This window comes from Microchirus variegatus, assembly GCF_963457635.1.
Source record: "Microchirus variegatus genome assembly, chromosome: 11".
In the NCBI taxonomy this organism is placed as follows: Eukaryota; Metazoa; Chordata; class Actinopteri; order Pleuronectiformes; family Soleidae; genus Microchirus; species Microchirus variegatus.
The window spans coordinates 9,158,499-9,172,983 of NC_139812.1; the positions used below are offsets into that span (position 1 = coordinate 9,158,499).

General features: G+C 38.3%; 1 protein-coding gene across 1 annotated transcript in view; it reads right to left on the bottom strand.

Annotated features, from left to right (window-relative positions):
* The window catches only part of grid1a (glutamate receptor, ionotropic, delta 1a), a gene marked incomplete at both ends in the record, with an annotated part of 241,815 nt that overhangs the window by 83,553 nt on the left and 143,777 nt on the right, over positions 1-14,485 (bottom strand). The window contains one exon of the mRNA XM_083897762.1: positions 7,505-7,789. Within this exon, the coding sequence (XP_083753888.1) occupies positions 7,505-7,789 (285 nt within the window). The remainder of the gene's footprint in view (positions 1-7,504; positions 7,790-14,485) is intronic.

Below are 14,485 nucleotides of genomic sequence, written 5' to 3' on the forward strand. Positions count from 1 at the left end.
TTGTTCAGCATTTTGAATTGTTTAAAAATGAAGTGAAAACATAATTTCATTATTCAATTCACTCAGACCTGTTCAGTGCCTTTATAATAGTGCCTTCTTATGATGCAGATGTTAAATGGGTTAAAAAAGAAGTGTGATATGTTGGATACCAGGAATCCAGGATGTTAAGAGTCACACTAAAACTGCATACTGTTAATGTTTTTATGACAGCGGTTTGATGCTTTTATTTGAACCATTTTAAGAGCTGCATAGGTACAGCTTTATTGTTAAACGTGATGTATTGGCTAATGTGGCCAGAAAATACCGGTAATCCAGCATACATTCTGTGTTTTCACACTAAATCTGCATACTGTTGATGTTATGACAAAGAGAGGTTTGACGCTTTTATTAAACTGCATTTTGTGATGCAGGTGTTAAATGTTATGAAAAGAAATGTGATGTTTCACAACATAAAAAAATGTGAGCACTAAATCTGCATACTGTTCTGTGCCCATTTGAAATAAATTCAATGCAGATGAAATTCTTTTTCACAGTATTTTTTTTCTTTTAAAATTAGGTGATGATAAAGTTATTTTAAGTACTGTAGACTCAGAATTGACAAGTTTATTTCAGTACAGTAAAGTTACAATAAATTAGTTATTTTAGTAAAATACAATCATAACAAACAAGTTAATTCAATAGCTGTGAACTCAAAATACCCATGTTTAGTTTAGTATAGTAAACTCATTATAAATAAGTTCTTGGAAGTACTGCACACTTATATTTGATAAGTTACATGTACTTACTTAATCAAGTTTACTTAACTCGGTTAGTTTAAGGCAATAAGTTTGCACATTTTTTTTGAGTAAAGCCAACTTATTATATCTTACAATGCTGAAGTAAAGGTAAAAGCACTCTGAAAGATCCACACTTCATACTAAGGAGTCCTGGTGTGTGGTTAAGTACACAGGCAAATTTAAAGGTAAGGACAATTTTCAAAAGCAAACATGTACCAGGTGATTTACCTTTTAAAATTTGAAAGGTGACATTTCCACTTTAAAAGAAGATAAGATCAGACTCATGTACACATTCAAAAAACAGACAAACATGTTTTATGCTGGAAAAAAAGAAGAAAAGAAAAAAGTAATTAACACCTTGTAAAGACCTCATGAACTCTTCAATGCAGCAGCAGTTAAGAAGATTGAGGGATCAAATACCTATTTGTTCAAATAATCAGTAAATGCAGCCAATATATATATATATCTCCAATACCATGTAAATGTCTGAATCACATTCCATGTTCAAATCATCTTTAGGTTTATCTTTGGACATATAAATGATAACGTACACTGCCGTCCATCCTTTTGCGTACACAGTGTGTCAGCACTGACTGAAGGACGTACAGCTTCTATTAGTGGTGGAAATGGAAAATAAAACAGCGAAGGGTAGCTACATTCAGTCAGTTCTGTACCCCAAGTGCTTTCAATGTATATCTCCCCTATATGACACACAACTGGAAAACAAACTAAAAATATCTTGACACACTGTGTACAAAAACAGACTGCAGATAAAGAGGAGGTGGAGGTACTGCTAAATGCCTTCAAATAGCTGCATGTTACATCCATGCCTATCCACACAATTATTATCTATATAGTGGATACGTCATTGGAATGAGGGCCTGAGGTACGTCACTTCTTCTCTTCTTGCTCTTAGTGTGTAAAAACTGCTATAAAGCACTTCAACAATATGGTTCCAATATATGCAATATGGTCTCAATATGCAGAGCAGGCTGAGCTGACGATACTAGACTGAATTATTATTTCGGTCTGAGTCTGATGAATGGTCTCAAAGATACAGCACGATGAGTGCATTTTTGGCTCAGGAGAGCAGAATAAAATTAATTACCCGACTCAGGTTTGCTTGGCATGCTTTTTGTAAGATACAATACTGAATGATTACAGAGTGAAAAAGCTCCATGCCTTGACTTTTGCTTTTGCCCTAAATTTAGCACAGGTTACCATCAAAGGTTCTGTTTAAACCCAAATGATTAAATATTTTTGCTATAGAGTGCAACGTTTCAATATAAATAGATATTTGTTACATTCAAGCCAGTGCAAAATGAGTTCATGATGCTGACTGACACTTGTCACACAATTGAGGCCACACGACTCTCTCTGTGTCTCTCAGAATAGCAGTGTTTTGTTTTCATATTTGTCTGAAGCACTACACATAGTTACAGATGTAAAAGCAAAGCAATTTGAATAGGGTTGAAAATGCCACGAAAATGCACCCACAGAAACTCCCTCATAATCGACCTGCAGCACCTACACATATAGCACATCATGTAGAGACACTGGCAGTTTTGGTTATTACTCAGACTTCCTCATGGAGTGCTTGAAGTTCAATGAGAAAAAAAAAAAAAGGTGTTGGGCCCGAGCATTGGATGCCTTTATGATAACAGAATAGATTTCATGTGGCTCTTTTCACCACTTCTCTATTTGACATCTATATTGTAAATCATTTTGCATCCTGCACCATGTTTACATTAACATCCACATTCTTCTATTGTTATGAAGAGTCAATTAAGTGACGAATTTATTTGACAGTATTATAGAACTTTTGGCCCATGAATGTAACATCAGCTGAGAACACAATAGGAGGCATATGAAAGCACGCCGTAACAAAGCAGCATCTTCACTGTACATAAAAGGCTTTTTAATTTTCTCAAATCTGTCACAACAAGTCAGTCCTCTCATTATACAAAGTCTACAAATGGATGTACAACTCTGCAAGAGATCTCCTTTGTTGTTTGTGTGCATTCAGACCTGAATGTCTGTGTAATAAATGCTTTTTCGACCTCAGAAACTACCTCCTATTTTTGAGCAAATGCAGGTTAATCCATCTAACACTTAGCCTAATTCTCTCTAAAGACCAGGGAGGCCAGAGACAGATGCAGCTTCTCCTCAGTCATTACTTAGTGCAGGTTGACTCAGACAGACATGTAAGAGAAGCTACTTATATTACAATAAAATTGACTCTTCGAAAAGACTTCCTATAATTCCTTATAGGCCTTTCATGCCTTCTTTGTTATGATAAAATGACAAGGCAAGTATTTGTGTTCAAATAGTCCCCAGTTGCTTGTCCTCCCCTACAGAATCAATATCTTTTACATACACAATCTTGTAAATAAAGTGTAAGCATTTCTCTCATGGCATTTAGAAAGCAGTAACATAATATACCCTCTTAAAGACTGTGTTCACACTTGCCTTGTTATGTCTAATTGAACCAAACCCTGGAGCATTTATGCCCCTGGTGCAGACCCTGGTCTATGTTTTGAAATAGGTGACTCTTGCAAGTAAACTCTTGAAACCAAATGGTTTGTCACTGGTGTGAATGCACAATCACAGGAAGCACTGCATTTACAGCTACAGCCACAGTGTTCTCATTCCCATCCCCCAGTTACAGTATGTGATGGGATAATTGAGAGGAAATATGTTGATACACGGAATGACAATGATGATGCTAGCTGGGCTTAATCTTACCTGCTGAGGAGGAAGAGTTAGGACATCCAAAAATCTGAGAATGGATTCTGTTCACAGCATGCTGCCTCATGGACTCATTTCCACCTATCTGTGTTTTTTCTTCTAGTTCTAGCAGATCCTCATTGGGGTTGTGGATGAAAGCACACTCTGCCTTTGGGGCCCTCCTCTGGTATCTCCCAGACATCATCATCATCATTATCAGAGCTAGTATGAACATCTAACCTGCTGATGCTCCAGCTTCCTTTAAGGTTTCCTTTCTGTAGAAATTGTGAGGGATTAGTCTTTTTACCCGCTTCTGTGCACATGGATTTTGTTTACAATTTATAGAGTTTGAGGTTTGCATATGCCAGTGTGAACCAAACCAACTGAAAAATTAAACAATGTTTCCAGATCCAACAAAGCGTACTGTCAGCCTTAAGAGTGCATGTTCTTTTGAGACTAATGCAAACACAATCACAATGACAATGTTAACATATACTGCTGAACGTATAATGCTCATTATATTAACCAGTTACCATACCAACTTATTTAAGTATGCTAGTGGGCTGACAATTGCGACAGTATAAAGGCTAATATAGGGGATGTCAGATGTGAAGCTCATGGTATAAGAGGAAAAGTCATGAATAACGAAAGCTATACGAGTTCATCCTCAGAGAAGTTTGAAAAGTTTCTGATTGTCTGCCTGCCTATAGGCTCTCATACAGGAAAAGTAGATAGACTTTGTCCAAAGAGCCACTTGATCTGTCCCTAAAGAGGTCTTAAAAGAATGTAAATCTTGTGACAAATGCTTTAAATTGGCATTACCGCCTGTAAATGTCCCCTGATGATGTAGTGCCAATTAAAACTTAAAAGAACAACGACCAATAGTGAAAGTCCAAAACTTGGCATGCTGACCAGTGGAGCAAATTCATCATTCAGTCATGAACATTATTTTTAGTTTTCGTGTAAGGTTTAAATGCAAAATGTAAAGACAAATGGAAAAACAATCCAAAACAATAAAGGGAAAGCTAAATCTTCAAAGGTATTGCGTGTATTAGTAGCATGCTGTGATAGGATTATCATACAATTCAGTTCCCTTTTATTTGCCTAAAGGCACAAAAGCCAAAAGCATATAAGGATGTTTTCCAGTTGCAACACAATAGAATGCCATCCTGCCTCCCATCGGGTTCCCGTAGCGTAAGAATAATGTTATTTTTTACTTAGCAAAGAAATGATGGAGCGTGCTCTCCCACAACAGAGAAACGCAATATGTGCTGCAAACATACAATGATAAATGGAACCAGAAGAGGTGAAGCTTTGGAAGGTGTTTACATAATGTGCTCTTCATGCATGTGATACACTGGTGGAGACTAGAATGAATTGGTTTCTGTGATACACTTCATTACTCAGAGCAACACTTTGCCCCTGGAGTCAGAGAAGCCAGATGTTTACGCTGTAATGAAACAGAAACTCTGCCTTGCACTCTACAGTGCTGAGCATGCCGCTGCTTTCTTTAATCAAAAACGAGGGATTAAAACAAATAAATTGTCTGCATACATGTAAAATAGACAATGATGTTTTGGACATTGTGCCACGCCTGGGGTAACATAGTATCCTTTGCAGCCCAGCAAAACACAGCCTTCTCATATCTTGTCCAGTAATCCATCACACAACGTTCCTCCGTTCAATAACGATAGCCTTGGTTTAGCAATAATGGAACTAATGAAGTTGTACTTCTAAGGTCCCATATCTTGTTCATTTACAGAGTCAATGTTTATAGCCTTTCAACGATATAGTTAATGTTGTAATACAACAAACCCCACAAAACATTGTATTTTTGCATGCCAGTTACTATAACCTGTTGGCACAGTGTGTGTGTCAACCATTGATTTGGCACCTGAGCAAGAGCCAGAGTGGAATATGGCAAGTGGATTATCTGGAGAAGGGAGCGGACTGCCTATGTCTTGCCACCACACCATGTGGAGTGTCGTATGGGATTGTTCAGGACTGCAATCAACATGGCCAGACGTGACAGTAAAACAAGAGCATAAAAGGAACAATACCTGTGGTGGTGTGTTGCTGGCACACATGGGGAAATTATGAAGGAAAAATGCTTTGTCTGGGCAGCAGCAGCTATACAGACAAAGCTGTCAAGCAGCTTATCTTATTTTATTTTTTTGATGTACAACATCCAAAACCTGATTGTTTTTTATCAGCCAAGACTCTTGGAAAGCACCATTAACACTTACATTGTTTTTCATTTTCACCTCAATGTAAGTCTCATAAAACATTCCTGCTCTACCTTGCTGTTTCTGGTTGACTGTAATTTGTGAAATGAAGAAGACAACTGCAGAAGGGATAATCAGCAGCATGTTTTTAGGTATTATTGTGGATGCAGACTGCCACTGATACAGAACCGAAATACTTGCCTGGATATAGATCTTTTTCATTTAAATTAAAAAACACGTGGTACAGTAACTGAATGAACCCATATGCAAAGGAGCAAGGCCTTTATAATGGTGTAAAAAAAAAATGGTTAGCACCAGAAAGACCTATTATTCTTCAATGTCATCATCAACCTTCCAGACCAATTTAAAAGCACCAGTACCCACATTCGAGAAACTGTAAACACTTAATCATAGATAATTTTTCAATTAATCATAACCCCAGACACACGCAGTCTGAGGAAGAGTGAGTCAACTCCTGCAGCTGTTTCTCCCTGCTCACACATGTTAAGTATAAATTCAAAATTCCCTCAGTGCCAACACAGATTTACAGACAGTGCGCTTCTCTCCAGGCTGTGGTGTGGGTCACAGTTGTACAGCTTCTAGTCAGGTACCTTGGGTATTTTGATGGTTCTGTGATGAGCATCCTAATTAGCTGCTACATTCTTTAATTAAATGGGTACAGAGTTAAACAGTGTAACACAAGCACAAATGTCACTGGTGCTGACTTTATAGCACCTAATTTAGCAGACTTGAAAAAGACTGTTTTGTCAGGGCGAGTACTTCTATCAATTATTTATTTTCTTACTAATACTGCCTTGTTTAACTGAGCATATATATATATATATATATATATATATATATACACCACACTTCTAAAAAGATTCACTCTGGTCAGGAACGATAGATGGTACTGAAATAACCTTGTTTAACCAGGATTTAAGTCTATCCTAGTAAGACAGACAGATATTACAGATTGATAGCCAATGTCAGAGTCAAATCCAAGGACAGATCAGGGTAAACGTGGAGCAACACATGTCACACACATACACGGATCACACTGACTAGCTATGGAGTCCAAGCTGTGGGGGATGGGCTTGTATGGGGGGGATGTGGCTGATTCCCTTGAGGGCTTGCTTTACTATACACTATATCAGCTCTAACTTCCACTGTACTGAAAAAATAAAACAGATTTACACTCCCTTCTAAATTGCACTCTTCCAAGTAGTAAAAAGATTAGCCAGCAGTGGCAAAGTATCATCTGAGGAATGCCAATGCAGCAATATATACTCTCTTCATCTCCCTGCCCTTGTGCTACCTTGCCAGTCACTCCTCAATTCCACATTCCCTCCTTTGCCAAATGTGGGTCAAGAAAGGTCTACACCATGGTTAGGATCATGAAAACAAAATGGAGAACATCCCAAATGAAGTCCCGTTGGGACGCGCTCTCATCATAGTGATATGGTGAGTGTAGGAAGGAGATCCTGTTTATCCTTATAGTTGCTCCTGTTTTGGATTTAATTACTTAGCACTTAACATATTCAGTGTGATAATGATGTTTTTTCTCAGTTCTCTTTTACTGTATTCATTTCAGCTTATGATTTCTTCATGCTCATTGTACAGCTTTACCTCAGGGGCAGCGTGATCCACCCCCTCGACATGAGAGATGGTTTTGATGCATTTACATTTAAATGGGAGAGCTGAGATTATTTTACATATATACGCCATGTTTATAAGATTCATGTCACCATCAACTGCTCACTTTCGCCAACAACTCACCGTAGTCGCTCTCATAAAAAATGATGAACTTCTGCCAGTGCAGCTCAGAGACTAGCGTGAGCAAGACGTCGTTGAGTCGCACAGGTGGACGAGCAGCCAGCGTGTAGCTCTCTCCGTCTGGGCTGGGGTTGAGCTGGCAGGCAGTTCTGGGTGAACCATCTCCATTTCTCTGGATGAAGAGATGTGGGATGTGCATTGCATCTGTCAGAGACTGCAGGGCACTTGCAGCTGCACAGCCTGTGGATGTGACCAGAGCGAGGATCCCCTGGTTCATCAGCTCACATGCTGGAGAGAAGAAAGAAGGTGGATGAAGTGAAAAAAAGATATGGAGGAATAACACAAAAATGACAGACATAAGGGATACAAAACCAAGGAAGAAATAAGGATAAGGTGGAAATGGGAACATGAATTGAGAAGAATAGAAGGAAGGACATAAAACCTGGTTAGATATGCCTTGAAAGTCAATCTCATACATTCCAACAAGATTGTTATTTCATTTTTATTTCATTTGACTTTTTCAAGGCTTGAATATTTCTGCACTGGACTAAAGAAGTCAAGATGGTTCTTTGTGTATGCTATTTAGGATTAAATCTGAGCCTCAGCAGCAGTTGAGAGGAGATCACAGAAAGGAGGGTGTTGCTACTGAAGCAGTATTATGATGTGTAGATGTGTAGAGATTCAGTGGAGAGGGGGGTGAGTCCTCTAATCCACGTCGCCAGACAAAAAGAGACAGCTGATTAAAGTGAAAATGCTTGCTAAAGGTGAAAGTCACTTGAAAACCACAAATGAATCAAAGAGCCGCAGGAGTCATTGTGATGCTTTGAAGGAAAAAATAATAAAACATACTGTAGACCAGAGGTGCCGAATGAGTGGGAGGAATCTGTCATAAATAAAAACCATAATATCAAGCTAGACGCAGAAGGTTAGAAGCAAACTTATGTTTCCCATGAGTCTAAACCAAACACTGTCCTGAACACCCTTCACCCTCATGTCTTACACATGGTGAATATCCGCCAACGACCACATATCGGCTGTGTGTCCTTGTTGAGTTTTAATGTGTCTACATTGTAAACTACACATGTAATTTGGAAAAAAAATAATGTGTTGGATCCTATTAAGGAATGGCTCAGTATGTAAAGTAAATATGTTCTGTCTAAGTGTAAATATTGAATGATTGTAATTAGACGGAGCTGCAGTGATCTGAAATATGAGGCACATACTCATTAGTGCTGTTTAGATTATCTGACAATTGATCACTAACTTAAAAAAGACAATAATAATATGAATATGTTTAGTGCATATTGGTGCATTCACCTTCAAAGAGCACTGTACTTGAATTGTATTGGCAACAAAGGTTCATAACCATTTACTTTTCACACAATTCTGTAAAGTTAAGGTAAAATACATTTCATAGGCATTATGGAAATATAGGCAGATCAAATTGAGGCTGAGTAGTAACAATCATAATCGTTTACATTTGACATGACATATCTGCAGCCTGTCTCAGCTTGATGGGCACAAGACATAGAAGGAGTCAATTATTAGCAAACTAATAATAATCATGAAATAATGATGTAAATCATAGCGCAAACTCTTGAAATTAAGAATTGTATAGCTCTATCTCTGTTAGGGACTGCATAATGATCGGATAAAGGATTACACTCTCCAGCCTAATGTAGCATATGACATGAGACAGGCTATGACAAATGTAGTATTTAAAATTCAAGTCACTATTTCTCATAAACCAGGGCTCTTACAATTCCAACATTAACAACAGAGAATTTTGTGAATAAAAAACAAACAAACAAGGACTACAATTAAATATTTCCCTGCAGCCTTTCACAACTTTCTCTTCAGTATATAGTCTACCTTAATTATAATGCAGGACTTAGCACTAAGGCAGTGGTTCTCAACCTTTTTGAGTCGCGACCCCCAATATAACATGCACGGCTGTCCGCGAGACAGGGGAGCAAAGCTTCCTTTGAAACATCGTCCATTTTTGTGTCACAGATTACAGACTGATAATCTTTACAATGAGGTTCCTGAAATAAATAACCGTATTCACTCATTACATACTCATTTCCAAACACATGTCAAAAGTCTCCACTTATAAACCTCATGCTATTCCTGCTGTTGCCACCCATGTGTGGTGGCACTGCACTCAAATCACCTACATGTTAATATGGCGTTCCCTCTTCAACTTCTATTTACGAGTTGGACAGAACTGTTTGTTGTGTAGAGGCGGCGATGACTGACACACAGGTGCCTGTTTGCTTGTCGATGTTGTAAGACAGCAGGGAAATGACAGGAGAGTGATTTTTTTTTTTTGCAGTTCTCTGCAAAGGACTGTGCTGCCACACACTTCGATTTGTGATAGCGTGTGACATGAAAATAGGGCTCCCCCAAATGTCACGGTGTAATCCAATCTGGATCCAGAGGAGGTGAAGAGGGGGAGGTGTTGCAGGAAGAAGGGTCATACAGAGAGATGGCATTATGTCTGAAAGGACGGGTGAGAAAGGGGAGGACTGTGATCAGAGAGCAGAACTGTTCTGCTAATGGAGCTATACTGGAAAATCCTTGTATAACGTGTGCACACGCAAGTGTGTGTGTGTGTGTAGAGGAGGACGACCATTAATGTGACAAATGACGATTTCATCTGCTGACTTCGAGCACAGGACTACATTAACGCACTGTAAATCATGGGTACGGGGACAACTAAATACACAGCGAGGAGAAAGAGAAATGACAGACATTGAGATGCTCTGTAGTTGTTGCAGGTGGATTACGACAAGAAAGGATTCACGGCAAGAAGCAAATAGGAAAATATTGCAAGGGGATTATTTGTAACTTCTTGCCTGAGTGGCGTCCCAGGAAGGAAGTCAGTTATTGTGCATGTTATAAGTTGTTATCTTTGTGAATACTTGACTTCTCCCTTCAGGGGTCGCCTCAGTGAATCATCTGCTGCTATCTTGTCTTTTCCCTTGTGGCCTTTTCTGATACACCAACTGTCCACATGTCCTCCTTAACAAAATCCATGAACCTTCTCTGTCTTCTCCTCCTGCCCAGCAGCTCCATCTTCAGCATCCTTTGTCCAACATATTCACTATCCCTCCTCTGCACGTGACCAAACCCTCTCCACCTTGCCTCTCTTACTTTATTTCCAAATCATTCAACTTGGGCTGTCTCTCATATGCTAATTTCTAATCCTGTCCATCCTTGTCTCTCCCAAGAAAAAATCTCAGCATCTTTAGCTGTCCTACACCCAGTTCCATCTCCTGTCTTTTAGACAGTGCCATAGCTGTCTCTAAGCCGTACATCATATCTGGCCTCACTCGACATTACAGAGTAAGGATATTATGGCCAGTACTCACTTCCTGACACATCCCTACTGTTCAGGTTTTATATAATATCTTAGCAAAGTAGATGGAATTAGGTCATTTTTTGCCACATTATTAATATTAATTTATTAAGCACGTGCCTGGTTGGCCACCTCCACAATGTTTAATTATGTATTTTTGTGTATTGATTATTTGAGTGTAATGATGCTAATTGTGTTTTATTTATTTACATTCAAGTCACCACAATTATGTTGTTTGTTCAATTTATTACAATTAATTTGATTTATACATTATATTTGATTTGATATTCATTTGTATTGTTGACTGATTATTATCTTCTCCTCCTTGTTTCCAGAGGAGCTGAGAGCCTAAGGTGGTTGAGGCTGCTTTTGGGTGGTGGTGTCTCCAGCTTGTGTGGGTGTGTTCTCCTGAGCACCCCTTGATCTTCATTCTGGCATGTGTGTGTGTGTGAGTGGGACTGTGCATGTGTGAATCAAGGTGACTCCCTTGGGATCTCCTCCCTCCTTAGCTATTCTCATGACCGGTAATAAGCCTCAGTCCTACATTTTCCTTCCACTATTTTAGCTGTTATATGTTGTTTGAATTGTACATGCGACGTGGAATAAAGATTATTGTCGGATGGAACCACATCTCTTGCTCCTTGGTATAATGAACATGTGTGCCCTTATTTGGGTATTTTGATCTTTTTCATTTCCAGATGAAAGACTTTCCCTGGCTTTCATATCTCCAGGGTAGAGTTGTCCTAATTTTACTATTGAACTAAATGTGCAGATTATCCTTTAAAGACCTATCAACCCTCCACCCTCGCATGAAAAGAAACAAAGCTCTCTCTCTCTCTTTGTTTGTGTGTGTGTGTAATTAACCTCTTGCAGAGGCCAGCATGTACAGTAGGCCACTTGGCAAAACTATTCTGTCATGCAGCATGAAATGCTAATGCTCTACTCAGCAGGAGGCTGTTTGACTGACAGTAATACAAACTGAGCCCACTGTAACACTGATGCAATGTCTGAATATATCTATTGGCAACAACAAACCGTGTACACCACTATGCACTGAAACTGGAGAGCCAGCTCACACATTTCCTCATAAAGTACTCCCTATTATTAATGGTATTGGTATCCATAAAAGTATCAATACCAATAAAAAAGCATTTTTCCTACCTCATCACTAGGATGCGAGATCACAAGCAGCACCATTTGTCCAGATGCTTGGTAATATTCAAGTACTGTAAAACCAGTTCTCAATACACAAATTGCATGGATTTAGTTGCATCTACTTATTTTTTTAAGATTATAGCTTTAGTTGCTGCCCTAGTTGTGAAAAAGTGATTTGATTGTTAATATTTTCCAAATGACTGCAGAACCACATCATTTGCTCCATATCTGGTCTTTCAAAGAAGTCCACGAGTGATTTGTAACTCTGACTTCCTCAGCCACTTTTTGTAGACTGAGACCAAAGTGTGACTGTAGCCATTGTGGCTTCCTAATGGGCCCAGGGCCCATTACGCGGCAGACAGCCCACTGACAGAAGGGAGGATGGCTCCACAGTCATTGGCAAGAATGATAATGGTGGAATAATGACTCTTAAATGTGCCCCCTCAAGTTGACAGGAGCCATCACTCATTTCCTGCGAGTTATCTGACGTCCAAAGTCAGCGTGTAATAGCAGTCTATGTACACTTAAAGGAATAGCATCTTCTGCCAGGATAATTCATATATTCATATGACACAGTCATTGACTTAGGCCAGTGCTTCTCAATTATTTTCTGTCATGCCCCCTTAGGATGAAGAAAACACACTCTCCCCCGCGGCTAAAAATATTATAATTTGTCTATACAATTACATCTTTTTTACAAATTACATATAGCATTTTAGTCTGTAACAGAAAAAAATTAAAGTGCATCAATTTGTGAATGTAGATGTGCAATTGCACTGTATTCTAGTACGGCAAAAATGGCATGACGATTATGGCAATAATTATAATCACCATTATTTCGATTGATATTGAAATCAAAATTAATAAACATGATTATTCATTGATTTCAAAACTTGAGTATTTATTGAACCACCAAAACTCAACATTAAATATAACTTAAAAGAACAGCCAGAAATAAATTAGTTACAACTAAACAAGTATAATATAATAATTATATCATATATAATTATAATATTATTATTATTATTATTATTATTATTATTATTAATAATAATAATAATAATAATAATAAGAGTAAATTAAAATAATGATAGCAATAAAAACAATAAATACAAATAAATAACCTACCTATATCTACTTGCACTGCTGCACAACAAAAAAAAAACACTAATAACACAGGCAAAAACAAAACAAAATACTAAAACAGTGCTATAGTCCCTCAGCCCATCTTTTGCAACGGCATTAGTGTTCTTAATAGAGGACTGGGTTGCGGTGGCGTTGACTGACAAGCTTTTATGCCTGGTCATAGACCACTTTAAGACTGAACTTTAAGTGACTGAATAAGTTGGTTGTCCCCGCGCCCGCCCCACTATTTGAGAAGGACTGACTTAGGGGGTGCATCAGTGGATGCAGAAGATTTAAAAGCACAAACAAAGTTTGCTGTAATTGAAATGTGTTGTAACAGGGAGATGCAAACGATAGATGCTTTCTTTAGCTAGGATTGGTCGACTAATTTATCAAAGCTGTTGTGGAGAAGGTGACTTTTTCTCCTCAGTAATGTTATGGTTGATGGATGGATGCTGCATTAACTTTTTAACATGTCTAATCAACACTGCAATTAAAAGCCTAATACAGCCTATATTACATCAGGATCCCACATATTTGCTCATATGTCAACAAAAGCAGTGACCAAATCAGCAAAGACGCAGGGAGAGTGAAAGCAGCAACGTTAGAAAAGACATCTGCCTCACAGATTGTGTCTCATTTACAAAAAGGACAGAGCATTTTTCTGCACAAGTCCTGGTCTCATTAGGCCAGCTCTATTATGTGTGTATGTGTATAGGGGAAATTATCATCTAGAGGTCAGGCAGGCGCACAATCTGTTTTCCTATGAAAACAGGATGTTATCAATGTCTTGCCCTCATTTTACCAATGTAATATGAAGAGATGAGTTGAACCACCACTGCTGGAGTGAAAACTGCATAAATTGGGGCTGTCTCAGAGATTTCACAGTCTGAATAAGATGGTCTCATTTAGTTTGTTCTGACTCAGAGAACAATCCCAGGATTCAAGAGAGATTCAACACTAGAATAACCTCCACCATGTTGTCAACGCCACTCTCTCTCACTGTGACAGTGATGCAACACTGATCTAATTGAGACAGTTTGTATCACTTGATACAGGGAGACATTTTTGGTGCATTTTCAAAGACAGATACAAAACTTATTCTAGTTATTTACAGGATTAGTTGATATTCAAACTAATAGTAGATTATGAGATAAGAATGATTCACCCCTTTAAAAACGTAAGTTAGTCATGGTAAGAAAAAAGATTTATCTCTCCCAGTGGATAGTGAATATTGAATATACTGTTGAACTTGGACTATTTTAGGCTGTCTAACTTACTCATTCCCCATTTATATTCATAAAACAAATGATTCAAACAATGTGCATGAAATGAACAATAGG